Source organism: Engystomops pustulosus, chromosome 3 (genome assembly GCF_040894005.1).
Source record: "Engystomops pustulosus chromosome 3, aEngPut4.maternal, whole genome shotgun sequence".
NCBI classification, from domain to species: domain Eukaryota; kingdom Metazoa; phylum Chordata; class Amphibia; order Anura; family Leptodactylidae; genus Engystomops; species Engystomops pustulosus.
In genome coordinates this window covers 162,447,268-162,470,411 of record NC_092413.1, presented here as the reverse complement: position 1 = coordinate 162,470,411, position 23,144 = coordinate 162,447,268, and the positions used below count along the sequence as shown (strand labels likewise).

The window sequence follows — 23,144 nt, the reverse complement described above, 5'->3', positions numbered from 1 at the left end:
CCAAAATAAACCCTCTGCTGGTGAGCGCAGGCTCACTGCTTTCTGTCCTTGCACTACACTGAGTAGAGAGTATAATCTAGCACAGCGAATATTTACAGTACAGGAGCAGAGTATATGTGCATTGCATATGTGCATTGTGTATGTGTATGTGCATTAGTCAGGAATAGTGGGGAAAGACAAAGGGGCCAGGAGGAGGTGGAAAATGAGGAGGAGGTAAATCATTGATGTGCTTCCAGGATAGGACAGCATGAATAGGTAAAGCCAGAGCCAATAAGCATATAAAAATGTATTTAGAGCTTCACTTTTACAGCTTGAACAGGTATATAATGGGGGTGATTTTAAACCTATGTAAGTGATGTCTATAAATGGGGGAGGGTAGGGGCGGTAGGAGGTATAATGAACATACAAAAAATTAAATAAACATTTTTGGGCTCAAGAGCAAATTGGTGATCAAAAGCTGGATAAACATGGTTTCATGCTGGCCTCTTCTCTATAATCAGGCTCCCAGTAACATAAGTAGATAGATCACAGCATTATGAAAGACTATTCAATAAAGCCTTTGGAAAATAAAATGTATTTAATATTTGGAAATACTAATATTTTTACCTGTGGGTCTATCTGTCTGTGCATTGGTGGTGTCCGTGCTGGCTGCACCCCACTGATGCTAAATGATTCTGATCTCGGAGGCAGATTTGGGTCAGATATCCTATTAGCAACTTTATGTGGCATTGCAGGGGAGCTCTGGCGATTCAGACGAGATCGCTCCTCTACCTGTACAATGGAAAAATAATAAATAAGCTGCAAAAAAAAAATGTTTTTTATTTTCTTTCAGGGTGTTTTTTTTTTTGTTCCCGAGTCAAGGTTACCATGTGCTGGTTACTTGCATGTCACAGGTACACAAGGGGCACAGCAAATAGCATTAATCTCCATGCGGTTACTGCAGCTCAACTAGGCCTAAATCACACCCTCAAACCAAGTGAATAAAATAAAAGGTTAAGGTTTGAAAAAAAATAGATAAATCAGCTTCATTGTGCTCAGTATTAGATTTATGAGATTGGCCAAAATTGTTCAATGCACCAATTATAAAGCCACTGGTTTGAAATTAGGAATATAGAGCCTAACATAATGGATTACATGTATCCTCTGCCCTAAGTGTATACAGAGAGGAGAGTAAGCAGTGGAGTTATTCTTCATGGAAAAAGTACAAGTTCTCATTGGAAGTGCTGAGAAAATCTTCTTTTATTAAAGGGAACCATTCATGAGGATTTAGGTTCACAAAGCACAACAACCTATTATCCAGGAAAGAATCAAGTTCACAATGTCGTCCTTCAATATTCTCGGCAATTCAGCATTGTGCAGAACTATGAATGCTGTATACAAATGACCTAAGGAGTCACAGGGACAGGGAAGAGTCACTCTGGGATCATTGGATGTTTCCTCTGGATATAAATATTGTTCCAAAGGTCTAGTATACTACTACCAAACAGCTGATTATGTAATATGAGACATGTGATTATGCATATAGCTTATGGGACATTATTAAAAGGGACCAGAAGCGTAACTACAGTGGTAGCAGCCATAGCAGCCGCTATGGGGCCCACAGTGTCAGGGGGCCCGTCATCCGACAAAACACTAAAGAATGAAGAATGTGCACCATTATATACATATTACACTGCACATTTTGGTATATATATTGTTTGTGTATATGCTGTATATGTACATGGTGTATGGTGTGTATAAATACAGTACGTTATGTGTGTATGTAAGCTGTATGTCTGTATATGGTACTGTATGTGTGTATATGTGAGGTGTATATGCTCTATATATGTGTAACAGTGTATAAATGTGTATGTATGAGTGATGAACTGTATGTTTATGTATATAGGAATGTAATATATGTATATTTTGAAGCCGGCAGGGGGTCCCCTTCAGAAATCTGCTATGGGGCCCTACCTCTCCTAGTTACGCCCCTGAAAGGGACCTCCCTGCATTATTCTTCGTCACCTCTGTAACTTCTTCCAGATCATTTAGATACATTTAAAGTTCTTTTTCTGAATATTGCTGAAAATTCCAGAATACAGAAGATCCTGTCGCAGCCCTGCAGTTGAAGGTGGATTGCGGGTCAAATTCCGTATGACAGATCCCCTTTAAAAAAAATTCCTCATTCTAAAAAATGAGTCATTCTAGGCAGACAGATAAAAAAGTAGTTTTAATGTAATATAATGTGATAGATAGATAGATAGATAGTAAGATGATAGATTTATTTTCTAAACTTTGGTTTAGATGTTTGGGGAGTATTGTAGTATATTAATATAGATTAAAATAAATATCTACACGTATAAAAAATATCATATGTTCAAAAAATATGTTAATATTTCCATATAATCATTATGTAATTTAATATGGAAACATATGGAAAAATAGACCATAATTAAGAAATGCATCCCCCCACCCGGCAGGAAAATGTTATATTTGAAAAAGAGAGAAAAAGATGAACTGGTAATAGGAAGATAATAGAAATTGTAAGGCTACATTCACACTGCTGTTGCCCGTCGTGCCGTAGCACGGCGGGCACACGGCAGTGCCAGGGGAGAGCGCTGCCCTATCTTTCTACGGTGTACCGTGAGGTGATTGCGATGTATGGGGGACGTATATCAGCCGTATATATACGTCGCCCGTATGTACGTCCACCATACGTTCGTATGAATGTAACCTAAAGGAGTTGACCAAATGTTTCAGAATATTTTGTTTTTCAGCTGTTTAGGGGCTACTTGGTGGAGTAGTCCAGTTTCAGCATATAAAAAAAAAAAAGTATTTGAATGATTAAGTTTTTCAATATACAAAAGCAATTAAATTAACAGAAATCAAAAGAGTGAAAAAAAAGTGGACAGGGAAGAACAAATTGGAAACTTCAAAGTAAGAAATGGGGAAATCAGAGCAGAAATACTATTGAAAATTGTTATAAAAGGCTTAATCAGGTTTTCAAGCTCATTTCTAATAATCCCCAACATCAGTGAGAACATACAGTTTCACTCCTGCAAGACACAAAAGGCACAATTTTATTGCCTGCCATGCACTTCTCCTCAATAGATTCATAGAAAATTGTGCCCGAAACATGCTTCAATAAAAAAAAAAGAAGACAAAAGATAAACACACAGCACACTTCTATAAGAAAGAGTATTGCATACAATGGACAGAATGTCACAATGCTTGTTATTAACCACCACCAGCAGATGACGCTCAGAGACAGTCTGTGGACATACTCCACTAAATGTATTAATGGCAGTACAGTCAAAATGGGATCTCACACTCGGGAAAGTCTTTTCTTAAAGTTGTAATAACTTTAAATATGAATATAGAAGCTTAGTTTTTTTTTTGTGTGTTGCATGAAATACCCTTAGTATAAAAGAGTGACTTGAGCACAGGAAACCATCCTAGCAGATACTTTTGGGATGGTGGGATGAATGATGCAGAGTTAAGCTGACTGCATGCACTCCTGATTTCACATATTAGGGATTTAGAGATCACTATTACCCTAACACTTCCTTACAAAAATACTGAAGAACCAGGAAGATGGTGCAAGACCATTGATTACAAGCTTCAGTGGCCCCAGCACCAATAACAAGTGAAGCGCAGGTTTTACCTCTGGATGGATATTGTAACTCACACTGAATAAGCTTTCCTCCGTTTGGCTTAATACGACACTACAAGGAGAGCATGCTATTCAGTGGAGAGGGAACAACATGATGCAAAGGTGTCAGATGATGCAAGTAGTATGGGGTAGGTGCACTGCAAAAAAATGGAAATAGAGCTGATGCAAAAGGGATGTGGATGCCCCAAACATGACCATGCAGCAGACTCGGGATAAGCAACTTGTAGCTATAAAGATTAATCATTATGGACAAGGCCTGCTCCGGAGTTACTTTTAGTGTTTAATAGATAATCGCTATGACCTGATTAGGGTTTGGGTGCTTTAAACACTTTTAGTATTAGTAATGGTTTTAGGGATAACTGAAGTTACAATAAATTAAATATACGCATTGCAAAATTCATCAACTTTTCTTTTTTCTTTTTAATTTGTAATACACTTTATTGTTTATTATTTTTAAGGGACATCTCATTGTCCTCAATTGTGAACCTTCATTGTTTCCTGAACCACTTAGTTCCACTGCACTGCCCGGGGGAGGAGTGTTTTTGGGGCCAATAAAGACATAAAAAGGCAGTGTTGGAATAAAAAAAACTTGAATCTGCTTCAAGCCAAAATATCATTCATTGCAATCATGTCATCTTTATTGTCTAGCTTTAGGAGTTGTTTCTTAAAAAGGAAAATTTATAGTTTAACCTTTCATTACAGTACAAATAGACTTTATTGGGTTGCCTTGTTTCAGAAAATAATTGAAACTGTCTGTAAAATGAAAGTTATACAATCCTCACAGTTTTCTAGATCTCTGATTGACAACTTTTAACAGGAAGCTTAATTATTTACTTCCTGTTGATAATAGCTGGTCCCTGGTCATGTGATGCCACACATGTGCACGATTTGTATACAGCATCCAGCTCTGATTACCTTGCAGTGATTCTAACAAGCTGTGCACCTGTGTGACATCACATGACCAGGGACTGGTGTTTATCCAAAGGAAGTAAACAATAAAGCTTCTTGTTGAAGGACAGCAACCAGAGGTCTAGAAAACCATGGGGAATTGATACAGTAAGTATATTGGAAAATTGCATAACTTTATCATTACACAAACAATATATAAACCTATTTGCTTAAAGTGGACAACCCAACCGAAACATACTGGTAGGTTGATTAGATTGTGAGCCCCATTTGGGAAATGGCCCAATTTGGATCAAAGTGTCTTTCACTTCAAAGACTATTTAGTATAGTGCAGAAAGGTTCTTCAAAAATATACTATAAATAGATGGGAAGGGACTGCGCTTTGTGAGCATTATAAAGCTGTGGCACACAAGCACAAGAATAAAAAACTGAAGATCAAATAGCCACAATTTTTAAAAATAAGCCATAACCATTGGCTATAAATTCATGCAAGCCATCACTTTTTACTGCATTTATTTGATTTATGGCATATTATATTATTGCATTAGTCTAGTTTTATTGGCTAGAAGGTTTTCCCAGGTTATTTTTGTGAGACGGACCCTTTTAACTGATGAACTGGGAAAGATTTATGAAAAAGGTCAAAAACAAAAACTGTCCTTGTTGCTCACAGCAACCAATACACTTGAGTGTTCAAAAGCCTCACTGTTATTTATTGCTGTGGACAACAAAGCCAGATTTCCATTTAGACCGCTTTTTTTTATCCCCAGGGACTTTAGAAAATATTGTAAATCATGAGAGTAGCAACATTTTTTTGCTGTTTTTTGTTTGAGATTTTTGGATGTTAATTTTAACAATGAGCAAATCATGTTTAGACAAAGGCCTTTATTAAATCAAGCCTAAGATGTCACCTCACATACTGCCAAAATATATGTTTATAGGAGTAAATGCTCAACTGTACAAAAAAAGGAAACACAAGATGTAGGGGACGGAGGAGATAAGAAAGTGTTTAGTAATTAGTAGAAGTACGGAGATAGTAACTGCATCCAAGGGAAGAGTTAGGACTTTAAGCTACAAATTACCATAGGAATTAACTTGATCTTGGAGCCACCACAGCCAGTTATTATTATGAGGTTAATACATGCTTTTAACAGCAGGTATGAGACTACAGATGTCTTGTAGTATAGCAAGACGTACACTAGTCATGCATGACCTGCGTGACAAAAAAAGGCTTGTGACTAGATGCCCTGTGCCTTCACCGATGCCAGGTTAATGGTTCATGCATGTATGTTTTTGGTAAAGAATCGAAACCTCTCATGACCTTGGTAAATCCTGTGTCCCTGGCTGGACTACATCCTTGTGAACGGGACCCTTTAAGGGATGTTACTGATTTTCTCCCTGGTTCATTTTCTTGTGAGTTCACTTGGAGTAAGAATCTCACTTCATCATCTAGAGATTGCACTTCACTCTGTGTTGCTTGTGACCAGGGCCCTGATTTGGAAATCTGAATTGAAGGCAATATCAAAGGTGGAGCTAAGTTGTCCATTTTCACACGACCTGATGCTTGCAGGTTCTGAGAATTTGGCCTAGTTGAGGGTTGCCAACTAGTAGATGCATCTTTGGTTACCAGGGGCACCTGCTGCTCGATAACAGAAGTGTGCTGCTGCTTAGCTGGAAGAACAGGCGAATTACTAAGAGATCGCTGTTGAACCTGGGAGTGGGATCACACAAAATTAAACTATTACAACATAAACATAAAAGAAAAACTCACAATGACAAATTAGATAATTTAATGGAGCATGCACATCACATTCCTTAATGACTCTGGCATACAATGTATTTGTATGTTAATTGTATTTTTGTTAGCAATGGGTTCTTGTAACATGCAAAAACTATTGCAATCATGTTAGGCTTTGGTAACTAATGTGCCTAGGATTAGTTAAATAATGTACACACATTAGTCAGTACACTGCTGCCACTATTTTCATCCACTTGAAACAAATCTAACAAAAAGTGAATCCTTATGATTCTCTGATTAAGTGCCACCTTACACTTTGAGTATACACCCCTGGTGTATATATGTATATATTCATGTGACAGAGACGCAGGGGGGTAGTTATAATTGCTTATGCGGGCAGAAGCCCTGAAGTAATCGCAAGTGCTACCAAGTTTCCGCCACCCCAATGCCAGGGGAAGGGGTGTTAAGGGGGTGTGGCCAGTGGGGGAATGGACCAGCGTGGGGCGTTCCTTTCCCTGTTCCAGGGCATTAGCTGCAGCCGGATACATGGAGGTCTATGACCTCCCAAATCCACCAACTGTGGAACCTGAATTGTGTACGACACTTTAGAAGCTTTCCAAAAAATTTCTCAGTGATCTATTATTTTAGAAGAAATTGTAAATTTATCTTTATTCAAATGAGCTCCTTGTTGCACTAGGGACATGGCTGTGTCTGCTGGTGCACCTGTTTTCTGCTTTCTATTCCTCCCAGATTTAATTAGCAGCACCCTTTGCACAATGACACCGTATTAAAACGGATGTGTGCTAACCGTACCCTACAGTCTTCATACAGGTAGCACACGGCCAACCCACCATATTTTATATCTATACAGAACGGATCTGGCGACATCTGTGCACGTACAGTTAAAAGAGGCATTTATATACAACCAAATACGGGACTGAAAAACACTGCTGAAAAAAGGCATACGTTCATGTGAAAGGGGCCTTAACACTTTGCTAATGGTCACATGGGATAAATGATTTCATGGGCACATAGTTGGCTCCAAAATGTGAAAATATGCCTTGACATAAGTGAAAACAATCTAAAACATTGAAACAAGTAACTGTTTATGACATAGAAAAAAAACACTCATAAATAAATAGAAACAAGAAAGAACAATTCAACATAAAGCTCTCCACAGGCTTACCATTAGTGAACCAAAACTATACAAAGTCAAACGTGGAAACCTTAAATAGAATCAATATAAAAATTTCTGGCCTTATCCAAACTCAGTGGACGACAGCTTGTTTTAGATAATGCAGCCACCATACCTCCTTTGCCCATGCTGGTTTCTCTGCAGGGTTTAGGCCCTCCTTGTAATGATATAGGGGCTTCTTGTCCGTTGGTCTTTGTTCCTGTTGCCGCTGCTGCTGCTGTTGCTGTTGCTGCTGCTGTTGTAGAGACACCAAATAGTCTCGCTCCTGCTGCAGCTGCCTTTGTAATCTCTCCGCTTGCCTTTGTTCTTCTAGCTGTTTGCGCTTATATTCCTTTAAGGGAAAAAAAAAACAAAGTTAGAAAAGTTACACACAGGTATACAATTTGTTCTACTTTTTGTTCATTTGTACATTTGATTTATCTGTTCATAAATATAATGGCTGCTGTTATGCCTTTGTTAACAGCATTTAGTGGTATGCTTTACAGCAGCCTAATGGCCATAGAAATCAATAATCTGGATCTAGGGAGAGCTTTCTATGTATGCTTCTGTGCATACACGGGTCGTAGATGTGACATTATCTACCGTCAGTACTGGATGTTTGCCATATAGAAGTTGGAGCTTTGTTGTATTTAGCTAAATGTATTAACCTCTACAGAATCAGTAAGTGTCAGTCAATTATTAAGCCTAGTGAAAAAAATCTAGTACTTTTTTTAAAAGCTTTTTACTCTGTTGGCATCATGTCAAAGAAACACAGTGTGATTATATTTTCAACATTTAAGTCTATTATACCATTTCCAAGATATTTCCAGTTTAATCCATATGCTAATGAGGTAGTTGCAGCTGAGATTCAGTACCCAGAGGACTGCTTTTCACTGCTCTCACCTTGAACACTTTCCTTGCGTCCCAGTGTTACCCGATGCTTTTCACATGACAAATCTAGAATTTATCAGATAGAGGGGGGGGGGGCAGTGGTCCAAGTAGCAAGAGCAGTGCTCCAGATGCCGCTTCATTAGCATATGGATTAAAATTGTAATTTCTCATAAAAGACATACTGTAATGGGCAGAAATAATAAAAGGATTGAAAATACAAAGCATTTTTCCATAACCTTCTGCCAGCAGATTATAATGCTTGGGGTGGGGGTTCTCCCTTTACAACAAATAAATGCTTCTTTTCAGTGTCTGCCTATTAATATAGAATTTGGCAAATTCCATTTGACATAATTTGCTTTACTTACATGACAGTAGATGCCAGTAGTGACTACTCTTATTGGTGATAGTATAGGATAAACCTTAGTTCTGTATAGACTGTTTAGCAGGGTATGTGCTCTTTAGAAAATACTGCTGAAATCAATGGAAATACAGAATATTGACACATGTCATAGTCATTACTATCTATCAGAAGGTGATTGAGTACTAATACCTCCTCCTGAAAAGGGAGATGAACCAGAGATTTGTCAGTTTAGTCATAGCCATCACGTTAACTATCATCTGTGTCAAACCATACAGTAAAGTAAACAAGTTATGAGAGTGAAAACTACACAACTAGTTACCATCATTGCCAAGTTATTACTGTCTGCTACATCCCAAATAATGATATTGGTGATGTGATTTCAGGGCATGATAAATACATACATATAACATGCAGATGTCACGCAATATGAAGGTGGCATGAGTGGCACACACAATGGAGTGGGCATGCTGGAGCAGGGCAAATGTGCATTACCAGAAGCAGGGCCTGTTCCTGCAGTAATTGCTGCTGCAAGATCTCTAATTGCCTCTGCTCTTCCTCTAGCTGTCGCCTGATGTACTCCTGGCGGGTAGAGTGTCCGAAAGAGAGAAGTGAGAGAGCTAGAGATTAGGGAATAGGACATTAGATACCACATACCAGAAATAATCCAAATTAGTAAAAGAGCCAAGAGCAGTTTAGAGAGTTACCCCCCAAAAAACAGGATAGAAGGAGATCAGTACATTGCTAAACCATCATTAGGACACCTTGGACCGACACATATTTATTGATTGCTTAATTCCTTAGTATTTTAATATTTTCCTATTATAATAACCTCAGTAGGTATACACAGGAGTGGGTGGGGTTTTATCAGTAGTATAATTTTTGTGCACATGCAACTTCCTGGGGGTGTTGTGTGACTCTGGATGGTAGCTGTGCCATGCTTCACTGAAGGTAAATTTGTCTTGCAAAAGGTGGTGCACTTAGTTTCGTTGCATACCTCAAGTGTGACATTTCAAATGTTGCAACACAAATTTTGGTACATAAAGTTCCTCCGCCACGGTGGCTTCACAAACCAGTCATATCTTCATATTATCCCATGTAACATGTTGACTAAATGTGTTACCTTGAAAACATCAGTCTCACTAGGAGGAAGCTTGGATGCTGTCTTTTGTCTGAACTACACAGCCGTGGACTGTGCACTTTCTGGAATTTACTGGCATCATAGTGTTCTATGTGATGCAAGGAGTCCCTTCTTCCCAGCGGGACATCATCGCCAAATTGTATTCCAGTTTATATACAATATTAATATATCACCATGATGATTTTTCTGTCCTCAGCATTGATCTGTCTGAGAAAACTGAGAATCTGTCCACAGCCCTGTACTGAAAGCGGTTTTCCCATGTGGGCATTGACATTTAATTAAATTCATTTGCCATATGTAAACAATTCTTCAATTGGAGGTCATTCAAAAAAATGTTCCTTTGTGAAAATAATTTCTCATAAATGTCGCCATGTTGTCCCCTTCCTCGGATACGACCACCTCACACTTTGGCAGCGGTGGCCAGACATGCGCTACTGAGTCCTGCCTGACCACATGGCACCATATCACTACATTTATGTGGAATTATCTTCACACAGGAACATTTTCTAATATCATATAATTGAAGAAATGTTTAAATATGGCAGATTAATTAAACTGAATGTGAATGCCCAGATGGGAATACCCCTTTAAGCTCTTAGGGCTAATTCTGCCATCTGTTATTTTAGTGGATCCTATACTGACCCACTGGTTTCTACGTGGCCATTCACACGTCCATTTTCTTTACTGGTTCATTTTCCCAATCAGTCTAAACTGCTTTTAACATGTAGCATATTCGTGCAATATGTGCATATTATGTAATCAGAAATGGGTTAGTTTCATCTCGTGTACACCCAAGCAACAGGGTTTACTGTCAAGGAGGAGGGGTAGGGGTTAACATGTTTTCCTGCATTCAAATGCACCCTCAATGTTTCTCTGTTTGACTTGTTATACAAGAAAAACATGACCAAGGAAGAAGAGGATTTCAATGTAGGAGTCACCAATTACAATTTTCTGTGTATTTTCTATGCCAGATGTTCCTTTTTTTGATGTTAGAGGTGGATTAAGGTCAATTGGATTTCCTACTCATTTCCAATATGTATCCACTACTAATGTTGCACAGAATTTAGAAACCTCATTAGATCTAGTCTAAACTAGACTTTTTTTTTTTTTTTAAGAGTGTAGGTGAGCCCCCAAAATACTTCACATATGAATACATAGGTGATACTTGGATGACCTAATCCTTTTTTTAAAAAAAAAAAAAAACCTAATTCAGGGCTAGTTCACATGGAGAATTTTGGCACATATTTTCTCAACAACGTATCTTCCGTGACCCATTATTTTACACAGATTTTCTTCTGGTCATATATCAATGTGTGAACATACCCTAATGCTAAAGTGACACATTCCGCTATTTGCGGTGAAAATTTGTGAATTTAAACCTGCAATACAAATCCATACTGCAAGTCATTCATGTCACATGTAGATAGGATTTCTGAAATCCCATGCACTATGCTGTAACTGTATATCCCACAGTTTATCTGTCCAAGAACTTACATCAGTATGTAGCCCTGGTTTTAAAGGGAACCTGCCAACGCAGAGTTGCCCTATAAACAGCCCTTAAACATGACCTTATTCACTACTGTGCAGGTGTCCAATTGATTCTATGGTCACTTTTCTATGTGGCACCTTTGCAGAAAATAATATTCTTATTGTTCATGAGCCAATACGGTGCGCAGTGCGGTAATGAGGTGACAGGTTCCCTTTAAAGAACACTTTGAAGCATACAATATATAACATTACTTGAGTTGTTAAATAAAATCTGTCAAATTTTTCTGTCCATAACTTAGGAGTTGTACTGTAGCTCCTACATACTGTCCCCTCTTAGGCTGTGTTAACATGTGCATTTTGTAAACACAATGTTGACAGCAATGTAAATTAACAAATCTTCTCCAGCGGTTTAAAAAATACATGCGTTAAACGCAAACAAAATGCAACGTGTGACCGCAGCCTTCCGCTTATGGTTTGAGATCAGACTATGGAGGAGATTTGGATAATGTGAACCTTGTTACAGTACATGTCTATCTATCCCATCAGTGATATAATAATTAATATGAAAACATAAAACCTTCTCGTGTTCGGCTCTTCTTCGTTCCTCCTCTCTGCGCATTTGCTCCTCATATCGCCGACGTTGGTCTCTTTCCTGCTGTTTCCTCATCTCTTTTTCTCGCCTCTGTTGCTAAAGTAAAGGAGATATTTAGCTTCACCTTATTCATTCAGTCATTCACTCAGAGAAAAGTGAATTCTAAGATTTTCCTGAAGGTCACAGTATCATGTCTTTATCACTATGTGGTACACGCAGGATGTCTACCCACCTAGAGGTTCTGCTCTTTTCTAAAACTGCCCGTCCACCTATTGTATACAAAAGAATGGCCAACAATTGCTTGTTCATTCGCAATGGGTGGTCATTAGTCCAACCGATGACTATAAGATAAGGAGTATTTCAACATGCCAGATCCTACCAGGGAAAATGGGCCACTATTCGTGATTAATAAAGGCAATATTACTTCTATCCTACAGCCAATTTATATTAAAAATACTGCAAATACTGTAAATTCTGAAGAAACACCTAGATGATGCCTCACTAATAATCACACTCATATGACGTCAGCTTTACAATGAATATGGCTACAAAACATCTTTCTGTAAGAAACTGATTAGTTTTTACCATTTAGTGACAGCAGTTCAATACATTGAATTAGACTGCAACGGTAGCAAAATAGTTGAAAGTAATTAGTAGTTTTGCAAAAAGTTTGGCCTAAAGGAAAGGTATTTCATATTGACAGATCAATGTCTGCTTAAAAGTCAATTCAGTTGGCGTGAAAAAAAAGTTTTACAGCATAACTATAAACTCCCAAACTCTGCCTGTTTATCTAATATTACATATATACTGAATATAGATGATTGGTAGAAACACTCTGTATGAGGAGCATATAAGGATTATTATATCATAAAACCCACCATCTCCATTCATACAGATGAAAGAGAAAATATTGTATTTAACATCTGAATATCACTGAATACAGACACAAAAGCTTGACAGAGTCTTAAAAGATCAATCAGCTAATGACAATCAGAAACAAAGTGTTCACTCCAAAGCTTCTGTATGCATGTTTATGAGGAGCAGCTGCAATGCGTGTGCTTTGGTGAACTGGCCACAGGAGAGCGCTGTTGTGTTACATTAGGATAAGTGACCGCATGTGGTTAGCTCCATGAGGAGCGTCACATGCTAAGACACCATAACCAAATCAATCTCCAATTACTGGAACTTATCACATAAAGAGAATACAACATGAAAGCTACTCTAAAAGGGGCACATGTATCAGTTTTTTGGCTGCCACTATTTCAAGTTTCCTTAAGTTGTCCTATTTAATCAATGCAATGTATCATAAGTTTTTTCCCTTTGTGATACATGTGATGTGTTGCCCGGTTAGTCTCACTTTTGCGACTTTTTGTGGTGTGCGACTATTTAGTCCCAAAAAGTAGCTTACCAAAAGTAAGTCTGGGTCTAGTATGCTCTGTTTAGGGACTTTTAAACGCAAGAATGGAACAATTCCAAGTATCTGGGCTACAAAGATTAATCCGGCCACTGCATTACATCCTTGAGGAGGCTAAGGGTGAAGACACTCGTGGCGTTTTTAGGCCGGTTTTAGTTAGTGCATTTTCACATCGTTAAAAACGGATGCGTTCAAAAACACATGCGTTTTTGGAAAACGCATGCGTTTTTGACAGGTTTGACCAATTATCTTAATTCAAACTGGTCAAAAACATTAACGATGTGAAAACGCACTAACTAAAAACGCCATTCGTGTCTTCACCCTAACTTTGGTACACTACTTGATTCTGCAACTTAAAAGTTGCAAACTGCAAAAAGTCGCACAAAAAAAAAAAAAAAGAAGCAATACGAGTGATACTTGTTTGGCCATAATCTGGACAACCTGCTGCTAGATGGTTTCAGTCACTTTGGAACGGCACACAAGTCAGGGAAAACTTGAAAGTTAGGCTGCCAGTCAAATAGGGTGTGTTAGATAATAAAGGAAAATAATATCATGTGCCAGATTAACACCAATAACTGAAAGTGTAGGGTCTAAAAATGTTCTCCAATTTTAATCATTGTTTTTCATTTTTCTGATTTGCATTTTTATTCTGTACTTTAGAATACATACAGTATATGAAATAAGATTAAAATACAGCAATTTTCGGATTGTGGCACAGCTACGCTGGCTTTCATGCGATGGAAATCGACGATGCACTTTCTGTGAACTCCTCCGGACAGGTAAGTAATTGTGCCCCAATGACTTTTAGGAAACTGTGTATTTTCTCATTTTGATCACTAGTGTATGCTTATTGGCATTGTATTTCAAATGGCATCAAACTTGTGGTTCTCTCCTGAAAGTCAGTGACGAGATTGTTAGCTCTTACTATGGAAAATACAAGTCATTGAGCACAGGAGCTTTGGATTTACAATTGGAATTTATTGACTATGCTGACAACTACACCTTCATTCTGATGAAGTTTTATGGTTATATAATAAGTGAGCAGTGTTGGGTTACTGTGATTCAGATTATTGTATTAGAACCTATGTGGTCTGTGCTTCCTTCCTCACGTAACATTGTGACATTTGGCTGACTCTTCTTATTGTTTACAAGATTCTTAAGGTAACATTTATACGCAGTTATTTTACAATTTGTTTGTGCCGGATGTTTTCATTTTTGTTACAATCTTCGCATAGCTGGAGTGAAATTCAGTGGAATTTGTCAACTAAACATGTTATTTATTGATAACTATTCTATGTACTTAAGTCAGAAACTCACAGGAAGAGTGTCTTTTATGGGCCAGGCATTGTATGACAGCTTTGTGTGTCATTAGAGACATTTGATGTCAGTCAGGAGCTTATTTGTATTTATTTTTATCTCCTGTAGGATTCTATGCTATGTTAACAGAATCTTAACAATGAGCAAAACAGCAGAGGTGCCAAAGAGGAGGGCAAGACAGGCAGAGGAGGTCTTAAGCTTAGGGTGACCTTAAGGTACTATGCGGCTTGGCTAGGCACATAAGGCACAGGATCATCTCTCTTCTACTGCTTGGCTTGCAATTCTTCCAGTTTTCTTCTTTCCATTATATGTACACTAGTTTACAGTTCAATAGTTATTTTTACACATCACAGCACCCACTTTAACTTACGACAACAAATTCTAAAATACCTTCCACAATATATAGAAAGGATTTTTAGACAGGTTTGAGACTAAAATGACAAAAGGTGCACAGTTAACCAGACGTGTCGTTGCCGAAGTTGTGGTAAAAGTGCTAACAAAAAGTGGTATGCAAAGTTAGACTACACTACGACCATCCAGCATCAGACACTTTGATAAATCTGGTGGGGTTAAAGTCCATCTTTGACTAACTTTAGGGCACTCAATAAATATGTTGCACTGTTTGAAACATTGATGGGGATTTATCAAGGCTTGCACTGGTTTACTGCTACTGATACGGTAAAAGTAACAATTTCTCCCACTTATACCACATCCCCTCTAACAGGACAGAAAGGGTCATGGAGTGGGTCAGCCCGAGTTATAGCACAATCTTACATCAGGCAGGGTCTGGCGTAGATTTATCCAGCTGTAAAGTCGTGCACCAGATATACAAAAAGAGGCATGAGGCTCCAGTTCTTGATAAATTCTCCCCCCTCCATTGTTTTGCCACAGTGGGCCTTTTAGTTGAAACATACTTTTATAGATTTTACCTTGGTTTCTAGTCTTGTCTTTTATTGTTGAAATTTAAAGGACATTTTCTGGACTTCTATAACGATATAATTTATAATTGTGGTGGCCTGACCTTTGCCTTGTATGGAACGGCACTAAAGATCTCTTCCATTACTTTGACCTACTCTTACAATAAATCAGATGTGTTCATTATAATTTAAAGAGAACCTGTCAGGCAAATTAACCATCCAAAACTAAATATATTTTCATAAACTGACATTAGAAAGCATTGCCCCTATCCCATTGTCCCCCTACATGCCTGTAAACTTAAACAATCAGGTCATAAAGCTGTATGCAAATGCAGCTTATTCATGAGTGGGAGGCACAGTCACACCCCCAAGTGCTAGACACTCCTGCTGCTGGCACCCCCTGCAGCCTGTGTGTGTACAAGATACCCCTATACACATGACTGACAGCCTGTATAATGATGTGCAACTTCTGCTTCCTGGTGCTGGCTCCTCTATGTGCTTACTGGTTTTCTAGTCCACGCCCCCTGCAGCCTGTGTATGTATGGAAATACTCCAGTACACATGACTGACAGCCTGTACAATGATGTGACACTCCTGCTGCTGGCTCCTCTATGTGCTTACTGGTGCTGGCGCCCCCTGCAGCCTGTGTGTATGAGATACTCCTATACACACGACTGACAGCCTGTATAATGATGTGCAACTTCTGCTGCTGGCTCCTCTATGTGCTTCCTGGTGCTGGCGGCCACACCCCTCCATTATAGAAGGATTCATGTACGAATTAACTATTTAAATAGGATGGAATCCTTGTGAGCTGCTACAACAGGTAGTGGTGACAGAATTGGTTAAAGAGAACTGATGACAGGTGTCCTTTTAGGGAAACACTGCTTATTGTTTTGTTATGGACCGTTCCCACAGGGCAAAACCCCATTTTCTTTGATCACTATTATCACTTTTAAAACCAACTCTTCTTTTAATCTTATAGGTTCCTAAAAAATGTTTCCTTCTCTACTTTCATTCAAGCCTAAGGACAATTCATAAGTCTTCTTTGTCATTATATGGGGATTTTACAGTCACATAGGAGTAACTGAAGGAGCCGTGTCAAGAATCAAGATCTCCTAAAATAGCAGAAAAGTTGATGTATAACTAAGCCCTCCTAAACACAACACATTTCTTACAAGTTCTCTGGGTGCTAGAACAGGATTACATGACAATATTGCACATTTTTGTCATATATTATCCATCTCTATCTGCAGAAGTATCTATATCTATATATTATGTACACACACTTCCCCATAATACAGAAATGGTACATCACACTGAAATGATACTGACAACACTTGTGCATTCATGAAAGTAATCACCCCCTCCACTTCCTGTTGATGGGCAGCAGCGCTGCTTCGCCTGAGTGCTTATCAGATAGGACATCTTGTCAAGCATGTGCCAAGCAGCCGCTGCAGCCCCCACTGCTTCCTGCGTTTAGCATTTGCCAGTAGAGGGACATAAAGTAGGTACATAATGCTGCAGTGATAGATAATGCACCAACACATAATGGATTCTGTTCATCATTCAGTGTCTACAAAAGATGCAATCTAAAATCCTTCATTTCAGAAGACACATATTTAACTTCTGTGAGCTGCCGTTCTTTATGTCACACACTTTATATTTAGGTGAGTGGTTTTTTTTGTGTCTTGGACTGTTGACGTTTTGCAGCCTATATTTTGTATGGCAATTTGTGAAGCACAGTGGGAGCAGTTCATTCTTGGGTAGTGACGCTTTCTGATCAACTTCAGTGCCTTAAATTACTGGGTTATCACAATAACAGGGCAAGATGCCTTTTATGTTCACAAACTTACATATAGACTATTTATAAGCACAGAACACTAAAAGCTTTTCTTTAAAACTTCTGATACAGAAGTTGACTTTTTTTTGTATAAAGGACATAAAAGGTGGACTTCACATTTTAGGCTAAATGAAGCCGCACAATTTATATTCCGATATGTCAAATGTGTTAGGAAGCCAGCTTCTTCTAGATCTGAAAAAGAAGGAGGTTCTCCCTCAAAACATGTTATCTGTATGTGAAGAATAAACTTTTCTGTATTGTATATGGTTGGTAACTATCTGTTCTGTTTTTTCTTTCCTACATTCAATGTACCAAATGGGAAAGCAGACAACCTTTTAACTATCCAATAACTGAAAGGTTTTGTCTCACAAAATCAAATTATCATTCAATGATTAATCCCAAAAGTTGAAGGTTTTGCTCATTGGAAGCTTTAACCTCTTGAGGACTGAAAATTGTACATATACTAAGAGGTTGAGTCTCACAGGCTCCATACAGGTCCTCTCAATACAGGACAAGTATTTTACAGCAGGCACCGGCCGCTGGCAACAATAGCAGAAGTTAATGGTATGTTCAAAGACAACCGCGTCACCTTCAAAAGCAGCTTCACAACCCTGTAACAGAAGAATGGCCAAACCTCTGCTTCTTCACCATTTTGTGACTCTCAGAGAAAGTAAATAAAAGGTTACATAAATGTGGTATCTCCATGACACTGTACTATAGAATAAAGAGGATGTGCTATCTGGACTGCATAGCAACAGTTATAAATGCAAAGCCTGGTAGAAAATGGTGCAACTGCATTGTTTGTCAATGCCAATGCTTCTGGAATTTTTTTGCAGGGTCCCAGTAGATTGCACAGAATATAGAATGATGCCTCAATTTGTACAATTTGTCCTGCATATATGCTCTCAGAAATCTGTCTAAATTGAAAAATAGCACTGGCTTTTGGAATATCGGAAGTCAAAAATGGAAATGTAAAATTTAAAAATGGCCTAGTCCTTTAGGGCTTTAAAAAGAAAAATTGCTTACAGGCTCAATATGGCTTTAATAAGCTTAGAATGCTGTTCTGACAAGGAAACTTATATTGAAGATCATCATATGACCAATGAGGAGAAACGTACAAGGCATTGTGGAGTTTGTAGGAAACTGCCACCTACTGTAAAATCATTCGGGTGCCTCCCACTTTCTCAAATTTAAGACCCTGAATAGGATGAGCATAAACAGTTGGAAAAAAGGTACAATTCTTCAATATTATTCACCATCAATCCACCTTACTAGCAATTTATGAGACTTTGTGAAACAATTAAATACAATAACTAAAGAAAACAACTGTACTAGATATAGTATGTAATACAGTAGTTCTCTAGCTTCAAGTTGATAAAAACAAGCATTTGAGGCTTAGATTTTCCTCTCCTTTATAGTTTTTAAAAAATGGATTTTACCTAGCTCTTCCAGATTTCTACATGCCAAGTCTTTAAAATATATGGGATCATGTCATTGTATAGCTGTGCAGTGTAGTCCTTAGGGCTGTAGAACAACATTATTAACAGGAACCTGGAACAGATGTGGCAGAAGGATCTTTGAGGTGCCTTGAATGCTAGCAATGAACCCCTTTGTCCAGCTAATATCATATTAAAATACTTTAAAGTAGAAGCCAAAATCTCATCTGACATAGCCAGTAAGGAATTCTCAACAGGGGAATGCAAGGAATGTGGATAACAACAGGGCAGATAGGTGTGGTAGGCACAATGGTTTGCAATTTTATAATTTTTTTTAAACTAACATGAGAATTATATTTAAAATTAACTTGAAGTTTCTTGGGCATAATATTGGCACATGCAATTTCACAGAGACGTAACGTGTACCTCCTCTAAGCGTCGTCTTTGTTCTTTCTGCTCTTCAATGCGTTTTTGCCTCTCGGCCAGAAGCTGTCTTTTGTGTTCTTCATTCTCGCGTTGCTGCTGTTCTAGTTGCTGTCGTCTAAGCGCTTCTGAACGTTCCTTGTTAGCCAACTGCAGCCTCAAAAAATCTCGTCTCAGGGTAGACTCCCCAGGTAGATTTAAAATTGAGCTAAACACACAGGAAACAAACCATTAATAACAGTGAATACTAAAATATAAATGTATTTATTGTTATTAGTATGGAATGAAAGGTGATCGTCCATTATGAACATTCTTGAGGAGTTGTATCGAGAACCGAATCCACTACAGTGGAAAACAGACAAATTTATGACATCGACATGAGACATGGTCAGTTATCATGGAGGCTCATAGACCTGTACAGGGCCTTTATTAATTCAATTAATTAGGTTTGACTGGAGTGTTCATTTAACTCAATTTTATGATGTCTATCTTCATATGAGCCACTGTTGGGCCAGGAAAAGTGGCTAATACATAGACCGAATTTCTGGGTCCGATCAGGTTTGTGTAAAAAATATTGATACCTTGAGAACATTGATTAAAACCCAGAGCAAAAATTTCTTCAAAAAGTTTGGACCATTTATTTATTACAGCTGGAGAAAGACTATAGCAATCTGAAGAATTATGTTCTTTAGAAAATCCGACAGAAATGCCAACAAAAGAAAATGCATATTGCAGCTCAACTCACACAAATCTTCCTTGGGCCTGGAAACCAGGGATCAGAAGAGCTTCTATATGACAGGATGCTTGTCAGACCACCGGGAAATCGAAAATGGATTCCCATCACCAAAGTTAGAATTTCAACATCAACATAAATTTTCTTTTCAAAATTAATTACAGGCCAGGTATGAAAGATGCTACATGTTTCAAGCAGGAATCCCCTTTTTAGAAAACGGTGTTACCACTCAAAACGTAGAGGCTGTCCACTTTCAAATATTTGATGTGGTTTGTGTAAGGAAGTGTTATACAATTTTCCAATATACTTTCTGTATCAATTCCTCAGTTTTCTAGATCTCTGCTTGCTGTCCTGCTATAGAAAAAAATCTTTGATTACTTCCAGTAGATAGAAATCTGTCCATGTGATGTGAAGGACATGTAGGTGTATGAGCCGTTATTATCACAGAGTAATAGGAGTTGTGTGATAATAATGGCTTTCGGACATGCACCTCCATCACATCACATGGACATTTCTATCCATGGTAGTAAAAATAGAAGCTTTGTATAGAAGGACAGCAAGCTGAGATCTAGAAAACCATGATGAATTGATACAGAAAGTATATTGGAAACTTGAATATCTTTTCCTTACACAACCAATATCAAATACTTGCTGGAAGTGGACAACCCCTTTAACTTTGGTGCCAGGAAACCATTTTCCACTATCAACATGGTTACTTAACCGTCTGGTCACCAGCCCCTTTCTATCTGCGACTCTTTGATATGAACATAAATCTGCTTAGAAAAAGGAGGACCCTACGTGGTACTGAAGTGACGCAACCATGTTGATATAGCACCGTCTACAGTTGGGAATCTGATCCTTCTGGAGTATAGATATAGTGTTTTGGCTTTAATCCCACATCAGGTCATTACACTTCCTGAAAGTCATGATGCTAAGGGCGCTGCCTTACAAGGTAGCAAAAAGTGGCGTGGTTTTCTTGTCCCATCTACTAATTTGCATATTTCCTAGAAGAAGGATCCTTGGGCATTCTGCAGCTTGCCATTGATTGTGATATATGCCAACAGTAAAATCCAAATGATCCAAAGTTTTATTTAGATAGACCCATTTCAATTATTATTTTGACACATGCAATTAATTTAGACAAAAAAATTATTTCAAATATCTTAATGTGTGCTTTCCAAATCAATCTTTGAAATCATTTTCACATTAACAATAAGTCTCAATAAAATTACAGCAATTTCTTAGCACTAAAAAAAATAGCACAATGTTCTCTACTGTTCCCAATATCAATAATACATTTACTAAACACTCTTCATAGGAAAGCAGTACTGAACAATGAGCAGTTGAGACGGAGTGTGGGTTGTGTTCTACGGTAAGTGTACTCCATGTTGGTGAACTGTCACCGTGAAGGAGATTCTTAGTGTTTTCGAACGAACAGAACAATAGAACATGGGAACCTTCTCCGAACTTGTCAGATCTGCAATTCAGTGGAACAATAAGCACTTAAGGATAAGGTGCTGTTATAAACTACTAAAAGGGAAAGCATGTTGTCCTAAGTGCCTTGTGGTATATTATGTATTTAATAGTGTTTTCCTTAAACCAAAATGACAGAGGTTATCATAAAACATTGTATTGTAGCAGTGGAACAAGTCTGACGAGAAAGGGACAACCGTAGCCCAACTTCTAACTTTTCCCATCTTTATAAAAGTAGAATAACCCTGAAATACCTGCTCCGTTTAAGTAATTATTTGTTACCAATACAATTTGCCAGTGTCTGCTTATCAGCCAGTTTAACATGTCAAATTAGTCAATTGGTTTAGTTAGATAAACATCTTGTAATGAATAAATTACCTGGGTTCTCCGGAATCATTATCTTCCTCCTCCTCTTCGCTTCCGCTATATTCATATTCTGTTTCATCTGCAAAGATAAAGTCTCCTTTTAACCATGATAGAACAGGCTCAGTCGCTAAACATTTAACCAAAACTGCTATAGATTAAAGAATAACTCCAGTGAAATCTATTTTTTTTCCAATGCTGCACCCCTATTGGATTCTAGTGCACATAATAGAAGGGCTGAGTGTTGCTTTCTTGGGTCTGAAACAATGGATCCACAGTCTGCTGGTGGCCAGTATGTCATCATTGTGAAGACTGCCTACACAGCAGAAATGGACTGGAACAGAATCTGTTCAGTCTTTCGGCTTGCACTAGTTAATGGAAACCAAATCTGTGTGTTTAAGTTCAAAAACATTAATGTGTCCGTGTGCTATCCATTGAATGAGACACGGGAAAACCTGTATTTGTGAGCCAAAGGTCATGGACATGGCCGCCGCTGCAGAATATAGGGGACATTGTCCTCACCGAATCATGACCCGGTGGCATAGATCTCTATGGAAGCCATGATCTGGCCTCCAATTTTGTAGCCAGATCACGGCCCCAATAATGGTCTTAGAGATGCTTTCAAAGCAGTACAGTCTCCTGCTGTGATCTGAACCATCATTATGGTTAGATTTTTCAAGTTTCGTGGTGTCCTGATGCTTCAGCACATCTTCACATGGGCTCACAGATAATATATTATCTGTGTGATAGATATATATACATACATACTCACACACATGCACACACAAACAGTCCTGTTGTAACATAATTGAATAATGGAATAGAGATTTCTGACTACCACACTTAGCATCTAAGTTACTTTCCCCATCGACCTCATACATAATCCCATCTACTGGCATTGAAATCCTGTTAATACATCACAAATTAGATAAGACTCAATAGAGTAGACATGAACATGAATAATCCCCTCACCTTTCTCGCCTCGTTTTTTCTTTGTTCGATCAATGTGATCTTTGAGCTGAATTCTAACCTGTCTCTCATTTGGTTGGTCTCTTATGAATGGATGCTTCATAAGCTGCTCTGTTGTGGGTCTTTGGCCATGGTTCTTTACCAAACAGCTCTCAATAAAGGACTGAAATTTTTTAGACCTGAAAAGAAAAATAAAACAATGCACTCAAAACAAAGTCAACTGTTTCAAAAGAATAGTCAGTATTCATGAAAAAAGATAAACAACTCCTTTTCTTCACTCTTTGTCCATGTATATACCGGCTCTAATATTTCATCAGAACAT

The 23,144-nt window shown here is 38.2% G+C and overlaps 1 protein-coding gene across 16 annotated transcripts in view; it reads right to left on the bottom strand.

Annotated features, from left to right (window-relative positions):
• Nucleotides 1-23,144, bottom strand: part of TNIK (TRAF2 and NCK interacting kinase) — a 169,872-nt gene that overhangs the window by 46,088 nt on the left and 100,640 nt on the right. For 5 of the 16 annotated variants that reach the window (XM_072142812.1, XM_072142806.1, XM_072142800.1 and 2 more), the window contains exons 10-17: nucleotides 22,826-23,001; nucleotides 21,869-21,935; nucleotides 19,288-19,492; nucleotides 11,923-12,033; nucleotides 9,212-9,298; nucleotides 7,604-7,819; nucleotides 5,877-6,266; nucleotides 607-771 (exon numbers count right to left, since the gene is read on the bottom strand). In XM_072142812.1, coding sequence (XP_071998913.1) covers nucleotides 607-771; nucleotides 5,877-6,266; nucleotides 7,604-7,819; nucleotides 9,212-9,298; nucleotides 11,923-12,033; nucleotides 19,288-19,492; nucleotides 21,869-21,935; nucleotides 22,826-23,001 — 1,417 coding nt within the window. The remainder of the gene's footprint in view (nucleotides 1-606; nucleotides 772-5,876; nucleotides 6,267-7,603; nucleotides 7,820-9,211; nucleotides 9,299-11,922; nucleotides 12,034-19,287; nucleotides 19,493-21,868; nucleotides 21,936-22,825; nucleotides 23,002-23,144) is intronic. The other 11 variants (XM_072142807.1, XM_072142813.1, XM_072142810.1 and 8 more) reach the window with 7 other exon arrangements.